The sequence below is a fragment of the Cryptomeria japonica genome, chromosome 8 (genome assembly GCF_030272615.1).
Source record: "Cryptomeria japonica chromosome 8, Sugi_1.0, whole genome shotgun sequence".
Classification (NCBI taxonomy): Eukaryota; Viridiplantae; Streptophyta; class Pinopsida; order Cupressales; family Cupressaceae; genus Cryptomeria; species Cryptomeria japonica.
In genome coordinates, this window is record NC_081412.1 from 668,814,453 (window position 1) to 668,842,377 (window position 27,925).

At 39.8% G+C, this 27,925-nt stretch overlaps 1 protein-coding gene across 1 annotated transcript in view; it reads left to right on the forward strand.

Annotated features, from left to right (window-relative positions):
- The first annotated feature begins 1,932 nt into the window (after positions 1-1,932).
- Positions 1,933-27,925, forward strand: part of LOC131054846 (ras-related protein Rab2BV-like) — an 86,935-nt gene continuing 60,942 nt past the window's right edge. The window contains exon 1 of the mRNA XM_059209840.1: positions 1,933-2,638. Coding sequence (XP_059065823.1) covers positions 2,474-2,638 — 165 coding nt within the window. The 5' untranslated portion in view covers positions 1,933-2,473. The remainder of the gene's footprint in view (positions 2,639-27,925) is intronic.

Genomic DNA, 27,925 nt, shown 5'->3' on the forward strand with positions numbered 1-27,925 from the left:
TTTGAGGAGCTTGATATTTGAGAAGTATTCAATAAAACTCTAAGTGTATTGCAATGTTACATTGCTGAATAATATATTTAGTGGATACTTTTAGAGGCTAGATTTTTTCTTTATGGGGATTTTTCTAAAGGCATGTCCTGCATAATCTTATGATAAGTCTTTGATCTTTGCAAATTATGTTTATTTTGTAGATTTGTATGCATGCTTTTCTCTTATAGAGTTACGTGGGAAATGGTTTGATCAACCCAGTACTTTCCTAATAAGAGGAAGCTTGTAGAAGTGGATTTGTGAATTGTTTGAGAGATGAGTAATTGTTGGTTATTGTTGTGGTTGTAATGTTTTTGTGTCATTACATGTGACATAAGGGAAACTTAGAAATTTATAGAATGAAAGGTTAACTAAAATGTAGAATAAAAATAAACACTTGAAATGAAGTGTTTTCCTATACTTAGTAAGTTTTGTGTTAGTCTTCTCAATAATATAAATTTAACTTAAGACAACAACAATAGTTACTTTTCATATTTAACTAAGTAAAAATATTGTTGAATTGAGGTCAAGTACTTGAGTTTATGTAAGTTACGAAATTTAGACAAGAGAAGGAATAGATAAATTGTATTTAATTTAGAGGTTGTAGAAGTACTAGTAGTAGGCTTGGAAGACATCAATAAATTTTTTATGGGTTATTGAAATAAGGTTTTGGAAATGCCACAATTCGAAATGTTCTAATACTTGTTTTAATGTCCAACAAATCTCAATGGTGTCTTGATAATCACAAAAAACATTCCAACAATGAAAAAGTGTTTACTACGACATTAAAGTGTCTCTTGGGCATGACTTATTTTTAGACATGATCTTCACTTGTACATGTAAAAACTAGAGATTGCTATCACTTGTGCCACTTGCTACAACACTTGTCAATATTAAAAAGTAGGGGAAAAAGGATGCCCGTGGTGCAAATAAGAACTTCCATTGATTAAATTCATAGAAAACATGCTTTAGTATAAAGTATCATAAAAGAGTCCGAGACAATTGGCATTAAGATTTTAGTGCTTGAAGGTACAAGAATGAAGGTGGATATGTGTTCAACAATTATAGAGGACATCTCAGGTGGTCTTAGAAAAAATACATATGTTTAGATGTTTTAGAATGGTGATGACTCTTTTCCATTTTTAATAATGAATTCAAGGAAGCATGCATAGAGCTAATTTTTCTATTAAACAAGAGTTAAGGTTAAAATTTAATTCTATTAAACAAGAGTTAAGATTAAAATTTAAGAAAAACGACATATATGTAAAAAAAAAAAATGATTTTAAAATATATAAAATATTACTATACAAATTTTATCTCCCAAAAAGAAAACATTTAAACTAATATTTCGTACTACAAAGTGTAAAATAAAGATAAATTAAAATGTTCGTGATATAAAAAAGTCATCAATTCTATTAGATTTCCACAATCCATGATAATTAAGTGAAGAACTTCTAGATTTGATTGTGTGCAAGTTTTTAATCATCAACGTTTCGGATCACACTCAATGATCCATCGTAGAATGAATGAATGAGAATTCAAAAAATTGATAAATGTCATATTTATCTAAATATGTAACATAAACATTTAGAAAATATCAAATTAATCCACATATTTAAAGAAACACCAAACCAAAGTGCACAACGAATGGAGTTTTCCCACATACCAATACAAAATTTGATGACCGTTTGCAAGATTAAAACAAGGTAACACTGTCTTATGCCCACAACAAATAGCAATGTAAAATGCCAGGCCCTCCATAGATAATTACAAAAATGTTCTGGGACAATGAAACAAGACAATAAAAGAGGGTCCACACTTCTGTCCTTCCAATATTTGAAAAACCGTTGTGTTTACATGCATATATCCTACCTAGTATAAATTGATATTCATGCTAAATAAAACCAAGTTTGTGATGTCTTTCAAACGAAGCTAAGGCAGAGTAGATTCAATTACAGTAGAAGACAGGAGTCATAATTCCTCACAAGAATATAGTTTTTGTTTTTATGTCATGCTCCAGCACTGTGAATTTGACAAAACACCACATAACCCACTTTGCAATCAATTTTGCGTTTGCGATGGAGGAAATGTGGGTTTTAAGGAAATTTCGTTTTCATGCTAATAGGAAGGCATCCGTTCGGTCTAACTAAATTGTGAAGAAATCTCATTCTGAGAATGTATTGGAGACCCCTATTTGTTTTTGTTTACCCAGTAGTCAATTGATTTTGTTGATTCTGGGGTTGTGGGTTTTGAGAAAATCTTATTCTCAGGGTGTTTAGGAGATGCCCATTTGTTACTTTTGCATCATAACCGACACTGCTTCTGATCACTCTTGATTTGTGGGTTTCGATGAATTCTGATTCTCATAGAATTTAGAGAAGGCCCATTTGCTCTGTTTGCCCTGTGATCAATTTTTTTATAATTGGCTTTGGGATAAATTTTGAAAATGGCACACAAAGTTGATGATGAGTATGATTACTTGTTCAAGGTGGTATTGATTGGAGATTCAGGAGTGGGAAAATCTAATCTTTTGTCAAGGTTTAGTCGCAATGAATTCTACTTGGATTCCAAGTCTACCATTGGTGTAGAATTTGCAACAAAAACAATTCAGGTAACATGTCAGGACACTCTACAATTTTTGTAAAATGAAGTGATTTATAATTAATTTTTTTTTATGTAATTCTCTATATATTGATGATAATAGTATTCCTGGATTTGATATTGGCATTAAGAACATTCTTGGAGGTCGTAGGTGGTTTTAGGGAATTGTAATTTTGGCTGTGAGAATTTGCTTGTCTTGTGTTAATTCAAATGTTAAGATGTTTCAATTTTCTTTTTCCTGTTAGTTAGCGAGAATTCCCTACTGATCGTTTGGGATCGGGTTTTCAATGTTTATAATCTAACAAAAAAATTCATCGCCAAATGCTTTTCGAATTCTAAATCCAATTTTTGTAGCTCATCGTGCTTGAGAGTTTGACATGATAAAATATACGGGGCCGTGTGCTTAAGAATTTGTAGCCCATTTTATTTGATATATCTTTATCATCTTCTGTTTCGTGTTTGTTCAAAAATCTCGGGGAACATTATGTGTTGCCTTGATATGGTGTGGGGTATGCTTGGATTACATACTTAAGATTCGCTTCCCAAATCTTGGGTGACATTATGGGTTGCCTCGGATACAGTGTGGAGTACCCATTCTTAAATTTTGCTTCGTCAATCTTGGGTGACATTATGGGTTGCCATGGAGACGGTGTGGAGTACCCATGGATCTTATTCTTAAGATTTATAAAGTGTTTCATGATAACCTTTACATTGCAAACTTCATTGTATGTCTGCTGGAGTTGTAGGCCATCTCATTGTGTTCAGTGAATTTGAAAATTTGTCATGTTTTTAGTAGTGTTCCCCAGTACCGTTAAAACTTACATCGCAATCCCCTGGACCCTTTCTCTGTAATCTAGAGCTCTAGGTTTGATTTCTATGAATTTTTTTATTTGAGAAGTTCTAGATGAATTTTTATTCAGGCTTTGGATCTGGCTGCCTTTTGCTTTTGTTGTGTTTTTAGGTACAGGATGTTTAATATTTCATATTTATGGAAATTGCAAACCTGCTAGATGTTTTAAGGGATTTTAATTTTGGATGCTTTGTGCTTGATTCATCTTTTTTTTTTTTCATTCCAAGGCTATCCGAGTTGAGGTTTTCCATTTTTCATGTATTTGCTGGGAAATCAAAGGCTGTTCGTGATGTTTTCAGCTTGTCAAAGTTTAGGTTTAATACAAAATAGTTTATTTGCCTCCAACTATCTCTGTAGTTTGTTTTTGTGTCCATTGCTAACTCTTCGCAACAAAGTAACAGCTCTGTGTGTGTAGGTTGGTCTTTTAATTCCAAGAACCCCTTTTCAGATTAGGATGGTGTCATCTCTCCTCTAGTCAATCATCTACATGTATCTTCCATACATGTACGATGTTTGTGTGAAGTGTTATTGGACATGATGACAACACTAATGTGTTAGTTGTTCACCGTGTGTGATACTATTGTCTAATGTGAAACATTTGTTGGCCTTTCTTTGCATGTTTTGTCCTTGGCACAATTTGGGCATTACAGATTCTATTCAGGAGTTGAGAAGTAAAACAATAAGCTGGATTAGGCTGGGACACTTCTCAATGTGTCCACTGTTGTGTTAAATTGCATTCTTAAGTCTTCATGAAGAGGTTTTCGATACCGATGAAACTTTCCTCCCCTTCTCAAAAGCAAAGGTGATGTAGAAATACCCATTCGAACAAACTTAACACCATGGTTTTGCATGAAGTGGCATGAGCATCTATTCAGCATGTGGGAATATGGACAGTCAACCATAACCCCATTAACTTGCATATTAGAATCATCTCATGGAAGAACGTAATTGGTAATTTTTGCCTCCATGTGTTTAGGGAGGAAAAATAATTTTGGGTTAGAAGCAGCGGTGGGGAAGCAGCTGGAAACAATGAAATAAGCCAACAAGGTGCTTTTGGATGAGGAAATCTCTGACCACCACCCTAACCTTTTTTGCTCAGGTTGCTACTAATGGGAAGGCAAGGAAGGGGCACCCATGAGAGCCACCACTGCAAAGATGCTAACAAACTTGCCTGAACAAGCAAAATTGTTGACAGCTAGCTGCAGGTTGGGGAAAGAGGCTGAATCAAAGCCAACCTAGTGAACATATGAAAAGTTGTAGCTTACCCAAATCCTCAGACCACTCTAACTCTGAGACTTTAGGAGAAGATTCATTCATTCTGTGATAATCAGTTAACCAAGCATAGAGAAAGAACAAGCATTATCCCAATTTCTCATAATTGATGGTATTTGAGCTGAACAAATATCATTCAGCTTCCATATGCCAGTAATCACAAAGCATTGAAATCTAAATGACATTTATGTTGCTGTAATCTCAATGACAAGAAGACTTTAGTCTATTTTCGTTTTGCAAGCAACTATTTCATCAGCAAGTGAGAAAAAATGCAGTGCATTATTAGAATGAACTTATAACACAGCTAAGATGATTTTTTTGAAATACCATAGCAATATCAAAGAGTTGAGGGAAGGTAAATTATATGACTGCCATCTTCAAAGAAGTGATATAAGGGTAGAGAAAAAATGTTCTGAAGACTAGCCAATACAGATACCAATAATTTGCAAGGGAGATGGTTGAAGATGGATACCAAAAATATAAATAGTTTTGGACTCTTTTCTGTATTATCAATGCACTCCGACTGTGCTCAGCAGAGTTTCTGTTTCACAAGCATTCAACAAAGAACACAGATAACAAAGATGAGGGATCTTAGGATATGGAGGTCAAAGATGCTTCATACTCATATTTGTTTGGTGGCATCTATACTTAATCTAAAAAAGGGTTCAATGGAAATTGAAAAGAAGATGTGGAGGGTACACCACGCTGCAAATAAGAACTAAGCATATAACAAACCACAAATTGGGACTCAAGTCTCAAAGGGAAAGCAACTGTTGTGTTGACATGGGAGCAAAACTGGAGAGATTTACATTCATCTACTTCATTATGCAACATTAGCCTACCTCGCACAAGCTCAAAACTTGTTATTTTTTCAATCAAACCTTGCTTTTGATTTTGACATGTGCTTTTGCAATGTGGAACTATAGTGGCCCACGAATAATGCCAAATAGAACCTTTCTTGGAGATTTTGCTAGCAGTGTAAAAATGCTTAGTGGACTCAAAATGGCATCTCATTCCATATTCAAGAGAAAATAAGGCAATTGTGCCATGAGATAATATCAATGTGGATTATGTTCTACATAAAAAATGCATAAGATTTGATGTTTACACTCAAATTGTAATGTTCCGGACCTATACGGTGCCAAAAGGCTGAATTACCGTACGGTGGAAGGGACACCCGTACGGTAGCTGGGTGGTCGTACGGTAGGAGAGGAAGGAGAGTCGTACAGTGTAAGTGCCGTACGGTGGAGTGATGGAGGGCGTACGGTGTAAGAGCTGTACGGTGATGTCAAGCAGGTTGTACAGTGGAGCTCAAGAGGGTCGTACGGTGGTGAGGAAGGTGTATGGTGGGGCCAAAGGAGGCCGTACGGTGGTGAGGAAGGTGTACAGTGGGGCCAAAGAAGGCCGTACGGTGGTGAGAAAGGTGTACGGTGGGGCCAGAGAAGGCCGTACGATGGTGAGAAAGGAGGGTGGTAGTACAGTGTGAGGCTATGAAGGTGCAGTGGTACGGTGAGCTTCAGTAGTTGTGTGGTGATCTTTCGGAGTAATGGATTCCGAATATTAGGAGTTCTCCTTATGCATGTAAACCAGATTAACAGATATGCAACTGGAGAAAGTGAACAATGATAAAATTCAAGATTTGCCAGATCTGGAACGAGTACAAAGACAGAATAGGGTGAGAGGTGAACCTCACCGAAATTGCAAATACCAAATAGGGAGGATCTTTCACCTTCGAAATGGCGGATAACAGAACTCCAACAGGAATTCGCACAATAGAGAAAAGATACCAAAAATTCCCATACCTACAACTATGATAGACTCGGCCATAAATATGGGCTCCGGGAAACTTCCCGAAGGGTTACAAACGGGCCGACATAAACATAACTTAACTAATAAAATAAAAAAGGGGCCCAACAGATTTTATTATTAAATTTAGGGCCATACAATAATTAATATTATTTAATTTAATCTGGGACATTACAAATCCTCGCCGCCCAAAGATTGCTTGCCCTCAAGCAATCCATCATTAAATGGTTTGCCCACTGCAGAGATCCAGGGATCGGAACCAAGCACGCACACGGATAGCCATATCTGAAATCTTCATGCCGCAACATGACCACGTGCCCACACATGGAAGTACGTGAGAAGAGTAAACCTCCCTCCAACTTCCACTGCTCCACTCTAATATAGACGTTGCCATCTCCGGAGTTGTCAAGATCCCACTGAAACGAATCATCAAACACATCGATGCCCGAATCCCAAGCTATCATGCCATCATGGCAATCAGTCATTTTCCCATTGTGGTCTGGAATCTTGAAACTCATCTGCAATAGGTTCTTCTCATGTAGATGCCGCTCTTCCTGAAAAGTAACGCTCATGTCTGTCACATGTTCTTCATACCACTGTGGTGTTCCAGAATCCCTGTCACTCACTATGTTCTGCGGAAGATTATGCAGGAAAAATACCTCACGGAAGAACCACCCGGCCACTTGGGCTGCCTGGTATCCAATGGAGATGGAAAAGAATTGGGCATACTTGGTCAAACGATCTGCCACAACGAAGATGCAATCCTTTCTTTTCACTAGGGGAATTCTGGTAATGAAATCCATCAAGATGCTATCCCATTTCTGGTCAGGGATTGGCAATGGTTGTAGTAGTCCAGCGGGTAAGGTGTGCTCAGATTTGTTTGGTTGATAGGTGGAGCATTTCCGCACATACTATAGAACGTCGTTCTTAAGTCCCTTCCAGGAAAAACTCTCCCAGTCCTGTCTGTAGGTTTTCAAGTATCTCGGGTGTCCGGCCAAGGGAGAGTTGTGCATTTCCTTCAGAATCGTCTCCTACTGTAATGTTCTAGACCTGTACTGTGCCAAAAGGCTGAATTACCGTACGGTGGAAGGGACACTCGTACGGTAGCTGGGTGGCCTTACGGTAGGAGAGGAAGGAGAGTCATATGGTGTAAGTGCCGTATGGTGGAGTAATGGAGGGCGTACGGTGTAAGGGCCGTACGGTGATGTCAAGCAGGCCGTACGGTGGATTTCAAGAGGGTCGTACGATGGTGAGGAAGGTGTACGGTGGGGCCAAAGGAGGCCGTACAGTGGTGAGGAAGGTGTACGGTGGGGCCAAAGAAGGCCATACGGTGGTGAGAAAGGTGTATGGTGGGGCCAGAGAAGGCCGTACGGTGGTGAGAAAGGAGGGTGGTAGTACAGTGTGAGGCTATGAAGGTGCAGTGGTACGGTGAGCTTCAGCAGTTGTGTGGTGATCTTTCGGAGTAATGGATTCCGAATATTAGGAGTTCTCCATATGCATGTAAACCAGATTAACAGATACGCAACTGGAGAAAGTGAACAATGATAAAATTCAAGATTTGCCAGATCTGGAACGAGTACAAAGACAGAATAGGGTGAGAGGTGAACCTCACCGAAACTGCAAATACCAAATAGGGAGGATCTTTCACCTCCGAAATGGCGGATAACAGAACTCCAATAGGAATTCGCACAATAGAGAAAAGATACCAAAAATTCCCATACCTACAACTATGATAGACTCGGCCATAAATATGGGCTCCGGGAAACTTCCCAAAGGGTTACAAACGGGCCGACACAAACATAACTTAACTAATAAAATAAAAAAGGGGCCCGACAGATTTTATTATTAAATTTAGGGCCATACAATAATTAATATTATTTAATTATATTGGGGACATTACACAAACCTTTGCCTGTCATGTCCCTTTTTGTTTAAATTTGGATTTTAGCAAATAATAACCCATTTTATGTCTCTATGGGTTAATCAGAAAAGTATAGAAAATAGAAGAATTTATTTAATATTTATTATTGTTCGTTCAATTCCAATAACAAAGGGACAAATAAATATTAAATAGCATGCCCCTTCAGTTCTACAAGTGAAAAGTAAATTACACGCAAAATAAGGTTTCGGAAAATGTGTCTTTTGGATGAAAAATTCAAAAAGCAAATGAAAGGTTTTTGGGGGCAACTCAACAATTGGCAACTCAATAGTCATGTATCCCAATGGACGATGGATTTTGGATGGTTATAAATATGTTTGTTTGGGTCATTTGGAAGGATGTTGATTATTATGATATTATCTCTTCTCTCATTTTTGCAAATTTGCAAACAAATTCTTTAATGGACGAAAACCTGTTGAAGGAGAAGGCTTGTAGATGAAAACCCATGAGCTTTGGGTGATTAGAGAATGGAAATCCTTTGATTGCAAAGGGCATTCTCATCCAAAGATTGCATTTGATCTTAAGAAAATTAGTAAATCATTTGTCATTTCTTTTCAAGATTTAGTGGCTCTTTAGGTGTTGTTTTCAGTGATTTTCAGGCATAGTTGTGTGGATTTTTGGTTGTGTTGAGTATTATGGATGTGCTAGAGCAATATATTGTTGTTATTATAGTTGTGATAAGATTCATATGCTGCTATTTTCATTTGGATCTCAAACAGTATCAGTTTGTGGCATTTTGAGTTAATTGAATGTACCAGATTTGTCATATTTTGTGATTTTGGTGTAGAATTTTGGTGTTCAAATCTTAGGTCTGATTATTTGTTGTTGAATATCAGAACATTCATTTCTTTGGTGTTCCATGAAGTTTCATTTGGTTTTGTATTCTTTCAATGAAGTTTCCTGCAAATTGGGTAATCTAGTTTGGCATAATTTTATGGTTTTGTGGGAGATTTTCGAGTATGAAGCTATAGCTTTGTTGCTGTTGTAACATGAAAAGCAAGTGCCAAGAGATGGAATGGATCTAGATGATTTAGATATTCATTATTGGATTTCTTTCACCATGTACATTCATGAATCCATTCTTGTCAATTTGACATTTTTCTAACCTTGAAGCATAATACAATGCACAATCCAGTGTTCATTTTGTGCATTATGATAACTCTTATATCGGATGTTCCATTATGCAGTGAATGAGGATAAACTTTGAACTTAGCCTTCAGGATCTTTTTATTTCTAATTATGTCATCTGCATTTATATTAAATTTTGATGTGCGATAGGCATGATGGAAGAGGAAGAGGCAAACCTAGTCCCGCATCATTTGTTGTCCTGGCAAAAAATACTTAGGGCTGCATTCTAGGAATATTCTCAAAACTTCTGATTAGATCTTAGAGTATGGTAAAATATTCTCAAAACTTCTGATTAGATCTTAGAGTATGGTAAAAATCAGCATCAAATACAATCTCTAGCCATAAATCATAGAAGAGTTATATTTTCTAGAACCAACCAATTCCTTAGAGTGCATTTTCCTAGACTAAACATTAGCAATAAATCATTTGGAAACTTGATTAAAAACGGAAATATAATTCAAAGTGCAAATTTGTTAGAAATAACATTTAAAGTTTAAATGAATGAATTGACGTTTTTTTGAAAACTACCATTATTATGTGAAGAAAAAAATTTAAACCATAGTTGTATCATCAGATGGGGACTGCTACTAGTATTGGAGACGGGGACAGAAATTGGCACACCATTATAAAAAAAAAATTGAAGACAGGTGCTTGGAGATGTCAAACGTTATATATATAATATGAATTTAAAACTTTAAAGAATGTAAAATTGAAATGCTTTAAAATTAAAAAATTAAAATTTGGAAGTATTGAAATAGATGACAACAAAAGAAAAGATTAAATATGTTGATATTTGATAATTGTCACCACGATATAAAATTAATAATTTTAAACCATAATAACCTAAAGATTAAAAACAACGATTGGAGGGGAATATTGCTATTTTAAAACATGGTATGTGGTCCCTCAAAGATGACTATATTTTCAACCAATTGATAAAAATTCAATGTAATTGTATGCATATGTCTTAAGCTTTATTATTATTTTTCTTCATACTATTACTTCTATGGGATTTTATAAGAATTTTTTCTGCTACAAACAAACTTATACATATTATGCCAAAAATAAAAAAAATTATAAATCTATGGTTTATTTCTTTAATTCTTTTAGCTTTCGTCAACCACATCTCGGGACTTTAAAACAAAAACATGTGTAATTTATAAGATATATCTTAGAAACTTTTATAGGAAATTTCCCAATATTCAAGGAATGCTTCTAGGAGACATATAGAGATGAAAGGAAACTCCATATGAAGTCTCCTGATTTTTCGAGACATCATCATAAGAGTCTCTGAGATTGGATGCATTTCCAAGACTAGAACATGTTTTCAAGACATGAGATGAGTACCAAGGGCCAAGGTAAAAGTGTTTAAGAAAATTTTAACAACCGCCCTTTGGTCACTACTAATTTTTTTAATCTTTAAATTTAATTTGCAACAACTTTAAACTTAATCAACCCCTCTTGTCGTGATGACTCAATGTCACCACGTATATGCTTACTCTTGGAGGTGGCGAGTTCTCGATGTCAGGGCATTCCTAGACCTAGACCTAAGTCTCAAGGGTTAATTCCAAATGACCTTGCAAATGTATACCCTTGTGGGAAATCAGAGGTTTCATAGTTTGCCCACTTATATCAGTGGTCATATCATTCCATAATCCCCCAATTCCCATAGCGAGTGACTTGAGCATACATCACCTATACATAAGGTGACTAGCTCATACGCATCACATATACATAGTGACTAGCTCTAGCATATGTCACATATACACAGTGACTAGCTTGTAATGTTCTCTGATCGTACTGGTGGAGGAAGCAAGGGTGTACGGTGGTGCGGTCGTACGGTGGTGAGGAGGGAGTGTAACCGTACGGTGAGGGGGGGTACGGTGGACTTCAACTTGTGAAGGGGTTAATCTCCCGCAAGTGTATTGAGTGATGAATTCGGAATATTAGGAATCCTTTATGCATGTAAATCAGATTAACAAATACGCAATTGGAGAAGTAACAATGATGAAATTCAAGATTTGCTAGATCCGGAACAAGAACACTGAACAAAATAGGGTGGGGTGAATCCCACCGAAACTGCAAATACCAAATAGGGAGGGTCTTTCACCTCCAAAATGGCGGAAACCAGAACTCCAACAGGAATTTGCACAAGAGAGAAAAATATCAAAATTTGCATACCTACAACAATGACTAACACGGCCATATATATGGGCTCCGGGAAACTTCCCGAAGGGTTACAAACGGGCTGACACGACCAACCAAAACATGCCTAATCTAATTAAATAAAAGGGCCCGAAAGATTTGTTATTAAATTTGGGGCCTTACAATAAAGTAATTAGATTTATTATTTAATTATATCGGGGACATCACAGTCCTCCCAGGCCAAAAATTGCTTGCCCTCAAGCAATTGCTGACTTGGATGCTCCAGAATTTGCTCGCCTTCCCAGGTGGCATCCTCGATGGGTAGATTCTTCCAACGTACAAGGAACTCCTTGACTGTGCGTGTTCTCAACCTCTTTTCTTTGACATCGATGATCTCCGCCGACTCTAGAATTAGTTTCCCTTCTTCGTTGATGGGTGGCAAATCCTTGGACACTGTGACGCGCTGCCCGACGACCTTCTTTAGACATGACACGTGAAAAACATTGTGAATCCGACTCCCCCCAGGAAGCTCCAACTCGTAGGCAACTTCACCCACTCTCCGAACCACCCTGTAGGGTCCATAGAAATGCGGCTTCAACTTCTCCTTACCACTTGTCTTCAAGGAGGATTGTCTGTGTGGTTGAAGTCGAAGGTAAACCAGATCACCAACCTCAAAATTCCGCTCAATCAGGTGTCGGTCAGCATACATCTTTTGCTGGTTCTGATCCCTTTGCAGGTTGTCTTTGAGAGATGTCAGGATGTCTAAACTCTCTTGAAGCCAATCTTTGGCCATCGGTGCACGACTGTCTCCCAATGCCAGGTCAACAAATGAAGAAGGTTCATAACTGTACAGTGCTTTGAAAGGTGGCATGCCTATCGACATGTGATAAGTGGTGTTGTAATAGTGTTCACCCAAATGTAGCCAGCGAACCCAAGCCTTCTGTTGAGCTGAGACGTAGTTCTTGAGATAACCCTCCAGCCATTTGTTCACAATCTCGGTTTGCCCGTCTGTCTGTGGATGGTAGCTCGTGCTGGGGGACAACTCGGTTCCTGCCAACCGAAATAACTCCATCCAGAAGGTACTCATAAAACGGCTATCCCTGTCATTGACTATGTTTCGTGATAAATGATGTAGGCAGAACACCTCACGGAAGAACAACTCGGCCACTTGAACTGCTTGATATCCTGTGGGGATGGCAAAAAAATGTGCATACTTGGTCAATGGGTCAACTATGACAAAAATGCAATCCTTTCCTTGCACTTTGGGGAGTCCAGTAATGAAATCCATCGAGATGCTATCCCATTTCTGGTCGGGAATTGGCAGTGGTTGCAGCAGTCCGGCCGATAGGTTATGCTTAGATTTGTTCTGCTGACAGGTGGAGCATTCCCACACATACTGCAGGACGTCGTTCTTAAGCCCCTTCCAGGAAAACCTTTCACGGATCTGTCTGTAGGTTTTCAAGTATCCCAGGTGTCCAGCCAAGGGAGAGTCGTGCAATTCCTTCATAATCTTTTCCTTCATCTTGGATTCGGGTACCAGATAAATTTTGTCCTTGTAATAAATGATGTCGTCAACCACCTTGTATCGGTCATCCTGCACTTGACCATCCATCAGTTCGCAGGCAAAAGTGTTCTCGGAGTATTCAATCAACAGGTATTCCTTCCAGTCCGCCGAAATCTGAGATAAAGAACATATGGCAGGCCTTCTTGACAGGGCATCAACGACCACATTATTCTTTCTCTTCACATATTCAATGTCGAAATCAAATGCCTGGACTTTGCTCACCCATTTCTGTCGTCGTTCATTCAGATCTCTCTGCTCCAAGAAGTATCACAAGCTGTTGTGGTCTGTCTGCACAACAAACTTTGCTCCAACAAGGTACTGCCGAAACTTCGTCAGTGCGTGTATGATGGCGAGCATCTCCTTGTCGTAGATGGAATACAACTGCTCAACTCCCGAGAGCTTCCGACTCTCGAACGCAATGGGGTGACGGTCTTGCATCAACACTGCTCCAATGCCTTCCTCCAAGGCATCGCACTCCAGGATGAAAGGGAGAGTGAAGTCTGGTAGTGCTAGAACCAGACACGTACTCATAACTTCTTTTAATTTGTCGAAGGTCTGTTGCGCTTGCGCATTCCAACGGAAAGATCCTTTCTTTGTCAGATCTGTCAGTGGTACTCCAAGTTGTGAAAATCCTTTCACAAACCTTCTATAATAACTACACAAACCAAAAAATCCACACAGCTTCGAGAGAGTCTTGGGTGGAGGCCAATCCAAAATGGCCTGAATCTTCTCTTGTTGAACTTTTACCCCCTGGGCGCTGATGACGTGACCCAAGTACAGGACCTCGGTCATTCCAAATTCACATTTGGACCTTTTGGCATACAGTGATTGTGATTCCATAATCCCCAATACTTCATCCAAATGCCCCACATGTTCCTCCCAGGTCTTGTTGTAGATGAGTATGTCATCGAAGAATACCAATAGGAACTTATCCAGTTGCTTGTTGAAGATGTGGTTCATGCATGACTGAAAAGTGGCTGGAGCATTGGTTAATCCAAACGGCATGACCAAGAACTCACAGTGTCTGTAACTCATAGTGTCTGTAATGGCAACGAAAGGCTGTCTTTTCCACATCTTGCTCCCTCATACGGATCTGATGGTAGCCGGAGCAAAGATCAATCTTGGAGAAATAGATTGTGCCATGTAGTTCGTCCAGTAGCTCATCGATCCTGGGAATGGGGTACCTATTCTTGATAGTCTTCTTGTTCAGTGCACGATAGTCGACACACATTCTGAGAGTTTCGTCCTTCTTCTTCACCAGTACCATCGAGGATGCAAAGGGGCTAGAACTGGGCCGGATCCATCCTTCGAGGAGTTCTTGGATCTTTTTCTCTATCTCATCTTTGAACTTCTTCGGATGGCGATAGGGTGTGGTGATAACGGGTTTTGCTCCTTCCTCCAACTCGATGGTGTGCTCAAACCCTCGGTGTGGGGGTATACCAGGTGGAATATCAGCGAAGACCAAACTATGCTAATCCAGAACCGACTGAAGTTCCTCATCCTGGTAGTAAGTTGGTTTCTTTTTCACAGGTTTTGTAGAGATCAAGCAATGTGCTGCCCAGACTACTTCATCATGTTTGAAGATGGCTTCCATCCTTTTGGCGGAAATCTCCCTCGGGCCGCCATTCGACATTCCCCTGAGAACCACCTTCTTGACATCCACCTCGAATGAGAACTCCATCCTTTTGAAGCTTTGCGTGTACTGGTCGAGGGTCTCCATCCATTGAATGCCCAATATGACATCCGTGTCATCGAGATCTACAACAAAGAAATCGTCGGTCACCGTGTAATTTCCCATGGTGATACTCAGTTGCGGAACCAGGTGAGTGCATGATAGGAGATTGCCTCTTGCCAACTTGACATCGAACCCTTCATGCTCCTTTGTACACAAACCCCTTCGAGTGGCGAGTGATGAGTTTATGAAGATGAGCGAGGCCCCACTGTTGCGCATAACAAGAACTCGTTGCCCTTGGAGTGTACCACGTACTCTAAATACACTGCATCTTGGGGTACCCGCCAGTGTGGCAATAACGCCCCCCCTCCGTACTGTTGTGCGTATTGCACACCCATCCCCGTCTTGGACAAGGACCCCTAGTTTGTGCCTTTCTGTCCTTGTGGAAGAGGAAGGGGATATGAAGGGTCAAGTGCCGCTAAAACCAAATTCGGCCTCTAGGGCCATATTGCAAACTTCAAACTCCCCAATTCTCGCAAAGTCGCCTAAATGTGAAGAAAGATTTAAAAGCCTGCAAAGACATTGAAATGCCGATTTTCGCCAAATGGGGGTTAAAAGTTAAAAATATCATAAGTTTGAAAAAGGTCACAAACCCCCAAAATTCGCCAACAATGGATAAATTGCAAAGGTTTTCAAAAGACTCTATTTCGCCGAAGTTCGCATTAAGGGCGAAATTTTATAAAAGTTTGCAAAGAGACGTTATACCCCCCGAAGTTCGTGATGTATGGAAAAGAAAATCACGAAAGTTTTTAAGGTTTGCAAAAAAGCTCCATACAATCCCAAAATTCGCATACAACAGAGAAAAATGTCAGTTTATAAAGTTTGCGTAAGTGTCAAAATCACCGAAGTTTGAACTAAGGCAAAATCGTGAGTTTTAAAGTTGAAAAAGAGACCTCAAACGCTGAAGTTTGGCATCCATAGGAAGATCGCGGAGTTTTAAAGTTTGCATAAACCTCTCAATCACCGAAGTTCGGCATCCATAAGGAAATCGCGAAAAGGTTAAATCCTTGCAAAAGACCCTATTTCGCCGAAGTTTGCATAAAGTCTAAAATCGCCAAAGTTTTAACCAAGTAAGTCACGGAGTTTAAGTTTGAAAAAGATCCGAAAGTCCCGAAGTTTGGCAACAGTGCGATTTATTATAAAGTCTAAAACGCCGAACTTCGACCCAAAGCAAAGTAAATCGCGAAGGAGTATGAAGGCTTGCGGAGATGCAAAACCCCATTTTCGGCAACACCATAGTTAAAGCCTTGCAAAAAGCTCTCAAAACCCAAAGTTCGCAACCTGGAGGAAAATCACGAAAGGTTAAAGGTTTGCGAAATGGTGCATTTCGTTGAAGTTTGATAAATGAGGAAAATCGCGAAATATAAACCCTGCGAAAAGCTTTAAACACCCTATTTTCGGTGACATAGTAAAACGAAGAAGTTTGAAGGTTGGTTGAAGGAGAGCAAATCGCCCAATTTGGACCGCTGGAAGATCTAGAGGAGAGCATTGCCAGCAAAGTGTGGAGTGCCTACCTCACTGCAGATGAATACAGAAGATCGCAAAATCAATACAACACCACACCTTTTGACGATGTTAAGTTGGAGCTATCAAGTGCTGAGCAAGATGAACCAGTCAATCAGACCAAGGCAGCAGATGAATTTATTATCCTTGCAATTGATGAGGACAGTGTTCAAGAGGATGATCCAGTGAGCTCCATAGATCAACCCGACACTGAGGGGCAATTTGCAGTAGGCTCGCTAATAGACGATGCAGTCCAAGAGTCCGTCAAGGATGTTTTTGGGGGCCAATCAATCGAACGGTCCCTGTTGTTTGAGGACGTACTGATAGAAGTTCATAAGGCCGCATTGTTCACACAATATGAAGATGCACCAGCAGATGATGCACCCCTCTTTCCTGAGTTCGAGTTCGGTTTCAAGACTGGTTTTCAGCCTGCGCAACCTAATGTGGAATGTGATGCTGATTTGCATACACCAAGCGCTATCGAGATGCTGCACCACCAATGGCGACCTCCTGATACAACAGTTGAAGCCTTCTCGCCGCACAATCCACCGTACAATACTCCGCATGACTCAGAAACTTGCCAGGTTGTTTCTTTCCCTCCTGCTGTTAATTCTGAAAATTTTCCGTTTAATTTTGAATATTTTGGGAAAACAACTTGTAAATGGATTAACCACGAACCTAATGAACTCCCTCAATTAATAATTCTATCTGATGTCCTGGTTAAACCTGAGAGTGGCCAACTGAAAGTTTTCTTTTTAGAATATAGAGACAAACAGGCCAAACTGAGAACTGTTCCCACTGCCTTTTTACTGCTGCACATACTGAAAAATCATCCTGGGTCGGGAACGCATGCATGCACCCCGCATTTTGTACAGTCAGTTTCTCCTTGTACATAGTTTGGGTTTTTATTTTCTGTTTTTGTTCGTTTTCTGTTTTTTAGCTTAGATTTCTTGTTTTTGGCTTTAGTTTAGTTTGCTTTCCGTAGTGTAGGTGTCCTTTCGGAAGGGGTTGTCTCCCTGTCAGTTTTTGAAGGGGTTTGTTTGCTTTTCCCAGCACTAGTGTACGAAGTCGGAAAGTTTTTTTGGCTCATTTCTTGGAAGCTGACTTTGGTAGAGCACCTAATTGACGGTTGCCCCCGTAGTCAGCTCATTTGGTTTAAGGCTTAGTCATTCTAAAAATTTAGTTGCTTAATGCGTTTTGTCACCAACGTCATGATCACTGCACTTTTTAACGCTTAAAATCGCTTAAGTCTCTCGTTTTGTCAAAGGGAGGTCTTTGCAAGTGAAAAATCTGAAGCTCTACTTCAGCGACCACTGTAACGCTCAATCCCACGTAAGCTTCACTGCTTACCAACCAAGGTGAAAAAGTGAAAATAAAAGAGAAAAATCAAAAGAAAAGAAATTGAAAAGCAAAGAAATATTAAAATGCTTGGCTTTGGGAATGCAGACACCTTTGTCGATTTTCAATGAGAATTTATTGGAAATAGAAATGTTAAAGGAAAATTGGTTCGCAACCTGGAGGAAAATTGTGAAAAGGTTAAAGGTTTGCGAAATGTGGTGCATTTCGCCAAAGTTTGATAAATGAGGAAAATCGCGAAATATAAACCCTGCAAAAAGCTTTAAACACCCTATTTTCGGCGACATAGTAAAACAAAGAAGTTTGAAGGTTGGTTGAAGGAGAGCAAATCGCCTAAGTTCGATGCCTAAGGGTTAAACGCAGAAGTTAAAAGTCTGAAGAACCATCCAAAACCCCCATATTTGTCGATTTTCGGGAGATAAAGGAAAACTTTTAAAAATAGAAAGGCGTTAAGTTACCAAGTTTGCAAAAACGTGTCTTGAGCCGAAGTTCGGCAAATAGAAGCAAAAGGTAAAATCGTTGAAACCAAGTTTGCAAAGTGGCTTTTAGCCCAAAAATGCCAATGTAGAAAGGGGCGTTAAAACTTGATATTTTCAAAACCAACTTGTAGGCCGAAATTGAACAATAGGGCAAAATCACTTTTTCGCCAGTCAGCCAAGAAGCTTTAGTGGATTCAGATCGCCCAAACACATCAAGACCAAGGATTAGATTTCACGTTCGAAGAGAAAACGACATTTCAAGATACATCTCACAATGAACTTCTCGGGCCAGACGACGTTAAAATTTAATATTTGTTAAGTTAAATTATTTAATTTTTCAAATTGATTTATTAAAATGAAATTGATCGTTTGCAGGTCACATGACGTCATCGCAGAAAACCAAGAGCCAGGCACTGAAAGCTGGAAAAGAAAAGGATGTAGGAACGCGTTGCAAGAGCGCGAGATCTGAACCGGGCATTGGGAAGCATGCCGCTGGAGGACAAGCTGAAGTTCACCACCAAAGATTGAAGAACACTTCGGATACTACAAAGCATGCGTTCTTAGGAAAAGTACACAGCTGGATTTAATTCCAGAAGTTCAGTTTCTGTAAACTGAAACAGTTTTATTGAAAAAACTGCCTATGGGTCCTGTGCAAGATATTTTTGTGGACAGTTATGTCCAACTATCGGATAGACTCAAAATAATGCCAAAACAGTTGTAGGTAGTTGAAATTATGGTTGGTTGGATAACTGAGAATTGATTGGGCATAGGTTAAAGCTGCTAGCATCTGGAAGGCAGATCAGGACCCTTGGATGCAGTCCATCCTAGCCTTCGATTTAGTATTGTAAATTCTATAAAAGGTAGAGGCATTTCTTTTGTAAAGGGTTAGAGATTTTTGTTAGATAGTCAGAGAGTTGGTTAGAATTTTGTAGTTAGATTTTAGAAGTTAGAATAGATTAGATTTTAAGCATAGCATAGAGATGCTGCAGAAATTGTTGTAATGGCAGCTGAAGCAAATATATGAACATTGAAATATGGTGTTTGTTGTCTTTGTTTTAGTTCGTTTGCATGGTTTCTTTCTGCTGGTTAATTTTAGAGTGCAGGGATTATAATGGTGAAGTGTGGAGAGGTATTTGATGCATTTCTGGTTCATACCATTGGGGATCTACTGATTGTAGGTCACTATGCATGGTTAGTCTGAACCCAAACTGTGCTTAGTTCAACTGCAGGTGTTCGTCTTAGGCTGCGCTAGAATTGGGTGCCCAAAATGAGTGTCTTCGGTCTAAATATCCTTCATCCCTTGGAGCTTGCACCGTTTTTTGTCTAGTTGTGAGGGTATCTCTGGCGAAAAAAGAACCGGTTTATCGAAATTTGTCTACCCACTACATCAGTTGTTATCATCCTTGTCCTTAGGCTTCCTGAACCCTTCCCTTTTGATTTTATTTTGTAGTCTGAGAATCGCAACAAGCTAGCTTGTTGCAAATCGTAAGTCCCCTTCTGCTCCCAGCAAATCACATCGACTGTTGAGCTATCCTGCAGTCAAGACCTGACAATCAAAACCTTGAGGTTGTCCCCTTTGATCAACTAAACTAGCATTAGGGATTTCCTTATCTCAAGAGGATAGGATACTCGACTAGTACATTCTGTTATGTGTTGGCCGGATGAAGTCGCAAGTTCAGCAATTTTAGACACGTCAACAAAATTTATTGTAAACTGAAAACTGAAACTGTTTTATTGTAAAACTGCCTGGGTCCCACTTAGATATTTTGAAACAAAGGGGAAACAGGTCGGTTGTGGACAGTTATGTCCAACTACCGGATAGACTCAAATTAAAGCCAAATAGTGGCAGGTAGTTGGGATTGTGGTTGGTTGGATAACTAAGAGTTTAATGGGCATAGGTTAAAGCTGCCAGCTTCGGGAAGGCAGATCAAGACCCTTGGATGCAGTCCATCCTAGCCCTTGATTCAATATTGTAAATTTTATAAAAGGCAGAGGCCTTTCTTTTGTAAAGGGTTAGAGATTTTTGTTAGATAGTCAGACAGTTGGTTAGAATTTTGTAGTTAGATTTTAGAAGTTAGAATAGATTAGATTTTAAGCATAGCATAGAGATGCTGCAGAAATTGTTGTAATGGCAGCTGAAACAAATATATGAACATTGAAATATGGTGTTTGTTGTCTTTGTTTTAGTCTGTTTGCATGATTTCTTTCAGCTGGTTAATTTTAGAGTGCAGGGATTTTAGTGGTGAAGTGTGGAGGGGTATTTGATGCATTTCTGGTTCATACCATTGGGGGTCTGCTGATTGTAGGTCACCGTGCATGGTTAGTCTGAACCCAAACTGTGCTTAGTTCAACTGCAGGTGTTCGTCTCAGGCTGCGCCAGAATTGGGTGCCTAAAACGAGTGTCTCCGGTCTGAAAATCCTTCATCCCTTGGAGCTTGCACTGTTTTTGTCTAGTTGTGAGGGTATCTCTGGCGAAACAAGAACTGGTTTATCGAAATCTGTCTACCCACTACATCAGCTGTTATCGTCCTTGTCCTTAGGCTTCCTGAACCCTTCCCTTTTGATTTTATTTCGTAGTCTGAGAATCACAGCAGACTAGCTTGTTGCAAATCGTAAGTCCCCTTGTGCTCCCAACAAATCACATCGACTGTTGAGCTATCCTGCAGTCAAGACCTGACAATCAAAACCTTGAGGTCGTCCCCTTTGATCAACTAAACCAGCATTAGGGATTTCCTTATCTCAAGAGAGGATAGGATACTCGACGAGTACATTCTATTCTGTGTTGGCCGGATGAAGTCGCAAGTTCAACAATTTTAGACACGTCAACACGTACCAATGTGGAGATTCTCTTCGCTAGGCTGGTTTCTTCGGCAAATTCTTCCCTTGGGGGTTCACTTTCCTCATGCTCCTCTTCTCCATCGGACATCATTTCAATATAGTGAATCTTTCCTTTGCCCAAACATCGGTGTCGTGGTTCTCATGGTTCCTTGCAGGAGAAACAAAGCTTCTTCCTTCTGAGTTCCTATCTTGTGGCTTCATCGAGCAATGAACCCTTCGGAAAGGGTTTATTATCCTTCTCCCTCGGCGAAAGGTGGTTTGGTATGTGCAAAATTTTTGGAAGAGGAAGATGTTGCCATGTTATGGGCCTTTTTTATTGCTTCCGTGAGCATGCTGGGGTTGAACCCTTTCACCCAACCTTTTAGTGGTTCCATCGATCGGTCCATGAACAAGACCACCAATCTCCGCTCTGAGATGTCAGTTACCAACATGGATAGTCTCTGGAATTCTGTGATGCAACTGTCCACAGATCCCGACTGCTTTAGTTGCGCCAACTCCTTGAAATTGAGTTCTGGATCCTTCCCGTCAAATCGATCTATGAGCTTCTCTATGAATTCGGCATAGGAAGTTATTTGGTCATGGCCAAGAGTGACCATTCCATGATGCCACCATTCATGCGCGACCCCTTCCAGGTGGAGTTGGAAGTAAGTATCTGCTTTTTGAACCTAGGTTTGTGCCGAGGTCGCTCTGGCCCCATCAAAGGATGACAGGTTGATCTTGCCAACCTTCCGCTTGATGTCATTGTTATAGTGTCCATAATGGCCCCGACTTCTGCCACTCGAGTATTTCATCCGGCGCTCCACATAATCCTTGAAGGATATGTCCCCCTCGAGATTTGCATCCCTCCAATCTTGGTTCAACTGTGCTTGCATCCCCTGAAAGGTGGGCTCTTGCTCCCTGTGTGGTGCTTCTGATTTCTGAGGAAAAGTTGGCATTAGCGGCCATGAATGTGAGCGTTGGATGTTTGACCTTCCCGTGACCGAATCATCGCCCTGCCCATTTTGTTCTCCATTCGTTTTTCCCAAGGCCAATTGTCGTAAGGTTTCCTCCATGATTTGTTGTCGTTGCTCTCCTCTGGTTAGGGTGTCATTGAGCTGAGCTTGGATTTTGGTTAGCTCCCTTAATAGTGCCATGACTTCTCTTCCAGGATCCTATGGTTCCCCCATTCGATTGGCCGAACGGTACTTCCTTCTGGTGTACACTTGCATCCACTACACGACAGGCTGGCAAGATCACAAGCTCTGATACCACTGTAATGTTCCCTGACCGTACTGGCGGAGGAAGCAAGTGTGTATGGTGGTGTTGGAGCAGGCCGTACGGTGCTTGAGCAAAGGCTGTACGGTGAATGAGACTGGGTGTACGGTTGTCAAGAGAGGGCCGTATGGTAGTGTCGAGAAGGCCGTACGGTGGTGCCAAATAGGCCGTACGGTAGTGTGGAAGCAGGCCGTACGGTGGTGAGGAGGGTGTGTAACCGTACGATGAGGGGGGGGTACGGTGGACTTCAACTTGTGAAGGGGTTAATCTCTCGCAAGTGTATTGAGTGATGAATTCGAAATATTAGGAATCCTTTATGCATGTAAATCAGATTAACAAATACGTAACTAGAGAAGTAACAATGATGAAATTCAAGATTTGCTAGATCCGAAACAAGAACACTGAACAGAGTAGGGTGAGGGGTGAATCTCACCGAAACTGCAAATACCAAATAGGCAGGGTCTTTCACCTCCGAAATGGCGGAAACTAGAACTCCAACAAGAATTCGCACAAGAGAGAAAAATATCAAAATTTGCATACCTGCAACAATGACTAACACGACCATATATATGGGCTCCGGGAAACTTCTCGAAGGGTTACAAACTGGCCGACACGACCAACCAAAACTTGCCTAATTTAATTAAATAAAAGGGCCCGAAAGATTTGTATTAAATTTGGGGCCTTACAATAAAGTAATTAGATTTATTATTTAATTATATTGGGGACATCACATAGCTCCAGCATAAGTCACATGTACAAAATGACTCTCACTTGTCCATAATGCATCCCAAATAGAAAAGGAATGTCAGTGCATTGTACACAACACCATGTGTCACATTCTTTTCCTTGATCTTTTGCACCAACGGGCTAGTGGCAAGAGGATTCAATGTATCTTATACTACACCGATGCCCGTCCTCAACCCAACAAGTTCAAGTATACCATTTCCACATTAAGATATGCCAAAACTATACCATGAGCTGGTCCAATTGTTACCTACCTATTCTTCATTAGAAACTCTCTTTCTCCTGCACTTCATCAAACAACTAAGTAAACAAGGACATCCAATGGAATCCGTCTAGGCCTCTAGAGTAACACAGTGTATCCCTTGCTTGCATGTTGCTAGCTCCCAAGCCAACATGCTACCAGCGAAATCCATCCTACTAAGTGTTATGACTAATAATGCATCAGCATAGTATGCTCCTTAGCTATTATCAATCTCAAGCATCAATAAGCTTATCCTTGAGCGGGTCATAGGATTTATCCTTGGGTAATCACCTCGGATGGAGAAGAGTAGTCTATGTAATAGAGGTATACAAACTCTACCTATGCCCTCGTATGGTCCTTACTCTATCCCTCCTATCGTAAAAGTTAGCACCTATACGTAGCTTAGCACTATAACTAGAAAATATATTCCTAGTTAAGAATAAGTAGATCATAATCAACTGATTTAGGAGTCTATACACAAAATCCTATAGGTTAGGGATTAAATTTCAAAAAACATAAAAATCACTTGGATCCAACACAAGATGGCCTCTACTTAATAGATAAACAAATACTGACTATTAGGTAGTTAACTTGTTCACTCCATTCAATTTGCTAATCAAAAGCACATTATGTATTTGGTTTTCTTAACTCTTTTGTAATCATCTAATACCCATTTCATCTTCATACTGAAGCCTATTGAAGAGGAAAGGTCAAACCAATTAGGAACAACCCCAAACCTTGGAGTTATCCAACCTCCCCTTGTGAACTTGACGTCGCAAGGACACCCTTTGCCCAAGGATTTCCTACATACTTGCTTTCAAACGAGATCAAAGTCACACATAGTTCTTCCTCACAAGATCTCTCAAGGGATCTACATAGAATTTCCCATATCCAAGGTTTCATCAGTGATTCCCTTCAATTATTAATGTCCACCAAGATGTAGGAAAATGTTTAGCTTAGCACACAATATAGTAAACCTATACTAAGGATCTTTCAACAAGGTCCTCCATGTCTCAACTTGCCCTCCCATTAATATTATTCCTAATTCAACATGAGCATTTGACAATATCTTATAGGCCTCTTTAAAGAACATATGGTAGTGTAATGGTGAAAATTAAGGTTTCACCAATTAAGTTGACAAAACCACTAATTTTGCTTAAGAGACCATTACATTTGAAAGAGGGATGGACTTAATAGATCTAGGCTTGATCCCTCTAGGGAAAAAATTCTGAAATACTAATTAGGTTCCACTTGGGTTAGGGTTTTATTCCCTCTTTCTAAGTTGAATTGGGAAAATGCTGAAATTAGGGTAAATGGGTGAATATTGAAGAGATCAGGCATAAACAGTGAGCTATAGTCGTTGTATGGATACACCAACTTGGATCTGAGCAGAAGAAGATGATTTGGATCTGTTCCTTGAAGTTCGACTTGATTTTTCGAGACTGTGTTATTGGTCGCCTTGGTCCTCAGAATTTCTTGCTATCAAAAGGTGAACCTGTTTGTCTTTGCAAATCTTGTCAATCCTCTCGAATGCAGCTCTGTACCTATTTATTGCACACAAAAAGAAGGGGGAAATTGCTGGGAATATGGGTTTGCTTAAGTCAATCCTTGGTTTAGGAATTAACCTTGAATGAATAATGCAAATATTGAAAAAATATACCTCGGATTTGCAATTGTTGATGATGATGCTTTGTTCTTTGAATGTAATCACATATGTTGTATGAAATAGTATGAACATGGCAAAACCCTAATCACACAAACACATGCTTGCATAGGAATGGTGTATTTTTTCTCCACAATGGTTGGCTAATGAATATGCAGCCTTAAAGATCTTTGAAAATGCTTGATAATGAATGCTACATAGATGCACAAGTGATAAGAATTGATTGCTTAGAATTGATAGATTACTTGGATGAAATTAGGTTGATAAAATGTCTTTATATAGGGGTATCTACATGAATTACCGATTAGGCCGACCTCCAACGGTCATGCGAAGCCATGGCACCTGCCCCAATTCAAATTTGACCCCCATTGAGAGGGACCATGACTGCATATAGGACCAAGATAAGGCTTAGGGGGGAGGGGTACCTCACCATTTTCATGGCCTCAAAGCTAGATAATAGACACAAAATGAACCTAGAAAGGTGATGAGGAGAGGACATGCTAAAGTAGGGGCACAAACATGAGGTGTAAATTGGCTTGGTGACAATTTACGACGCTACATTTAGCCCCCATTTTAACGGGAGTATGAGCCTATGAAAATACTCATGGTAGATGAAAGAGAGGAGCAACTAGAAGCACAATCACAAGGATATAAGACATCACTAATTTCGAGGAACCAAGCCCCCAATCTTAGTATCTTAACTCACATAATCGCATGCAAGAGCACACAAAACAAGACAAAAACAAAAAGGCAAACCATAGTTCCAGGACTTGCCAAGTCCCGAGTCGAGTGACCCTAGTCGAGTCTCAGGGACTGGGGACTCTCCAGGACTCGCTCTAGGCAAGACTCACTAGAAATTGTTTTTTTCGCCAAGTCCTGCCAATTTTTTGCCAAGTCTCGAGTCGGGTCAGCCTTGCCGAGTCCGCACTAAGTCCCAGTCTCGTTTTTATGAGGCAAACAAAGGCAAACACAGACAAAAGACACAACACAAAAAGCTAAAAACCAAAAACAAGACCTCAAGTCAACTAGTTGAAGAGACCTTGATATCAAAATGTCTCAACCACTAATATCATTCTTGAAAAATGCCATCTCAAGAACATAAGTGATCACATAAAAAGAACAAGAGCACGCATCATCCATGAACTACAAATAGCAAAGCTATGAGCTCATGAGAAGAAAGGGGAGACATGGATACACCCTAGATGTATTTTTCTAGGTGATCCATGAGAAGAAGAATGAGAGAAGACATGGATACACATTCTAGTTGTGTTTTTCTAGCTGATCCATGTTGGGGAAAAGAGTAGGAATAATCTAGCTGCGTTTTGCTAGTTCCACTCATCCTACTGTGTGTGCAAGTGGTGTTTGGTTTCAGGTGTTAAGCATTTCGTATAAGAGTTTGTTTTCTCTGGTTTCGAGAATGTGTAACCTCGTGTAAGACATATAAATGCCACGTCTAATATTGGGCATGAAGCATCTCATGTAAGAGTTTGTTTCTTTGGTTTCGAGAATGAACACCTTGTTTAAGACATGCAAAAATATAGTACAATATGGTACAAAGAGGTCAATTTGTATGCCTCGCTTCTCCCCACCCCCCTTCCCCTCCCCCTTAAGATGTCAACATAGCCCTCTGTTGATGTCTTAAGGAAGCTAGAAACAAGGATACCCACCTTCAACATGAAGGAGATATTCTTTAGGCGACAATGTTCATAAATCCAAGCTAAAGAGGCAATACTCTTACAAGCAAGGATAAGATAGTTGAAAAAGAGATATCTTGCAACAAGTGTAAAGAGGATCCTTGGAGGAGAAAAGATCTTTGCTTAAAAGGCATCTACCTCCAAGAGGAGTTTCTTGAATGAACATAACATCTTCTACCAAAAGAAGGGAAGGAGAACAAAAATGAATACCTTCCTCCTATTGCTAGGTAAAAGGGATTCTTGATGAAGGATGGCACGCTTTTGACCCAAAGTGAAGTGTTTGTTTATAATAGATATACACTACCAAGTATAGAAGAGGTTGTAGTCAAGGATACACACCTCTTGCATAAGAGAGAATTCTTGAGCAAACAACAACTTCACAAGGAATCACATCACATCATAAGCAAACACCACTCAACAAAGGAAAAGTGGATCTTTAGGAAGGAGAAGAGATCAATGCCCCCCAAGCATAGGGACAATGAGAAGAATTACACAACCTCTAAGGAGAGATTATAAATAAGCAAATGCACAATGTACTCACATGAAGGAATATTCAATGTAAGAAAAGACATCAAAATATGCAAAATGCTAGTCTAAAGAAGAGGTAATATTCAAAGAGAGAGAATTAGATGAAGGATCACAAACTCCCCTAAGGAGAGATTAATCATAAGAGACATACCATTCCATGCAAGAAAGGACATCAAATTATGAAAAATACAACCCCTAAAGGGAATAGTGAAACCTTAGATAGAGAGAAGAAATAGGATAATATTCTTGCCCCCCAAGCAAAGAAGCAAGAATGAAATATGTTGCTGCCTGTTGTGACCATTTCACACATCGCCCCATTAAAATGGGGACCCCCTCTTTTTGCTCGGTTTCGCCTGTTCTTCTCTCTGCTTTTAGGGTTTTGGGTTAGTGAGTCAGTTGTCTGGACTAGGGTTAAGCCTTAGGGTTTCCATTTTGATGTCTTCAAACCGGTGTCTAGTCCAATTTTGAGAGCTATTGAGCATCCTTGTTTGAGTTGCAATTTTGAAATAGGGTGAATCTGTCAGGAGGTCAAGTGAGTCTGTCTAGGTTCAATCGGAATTT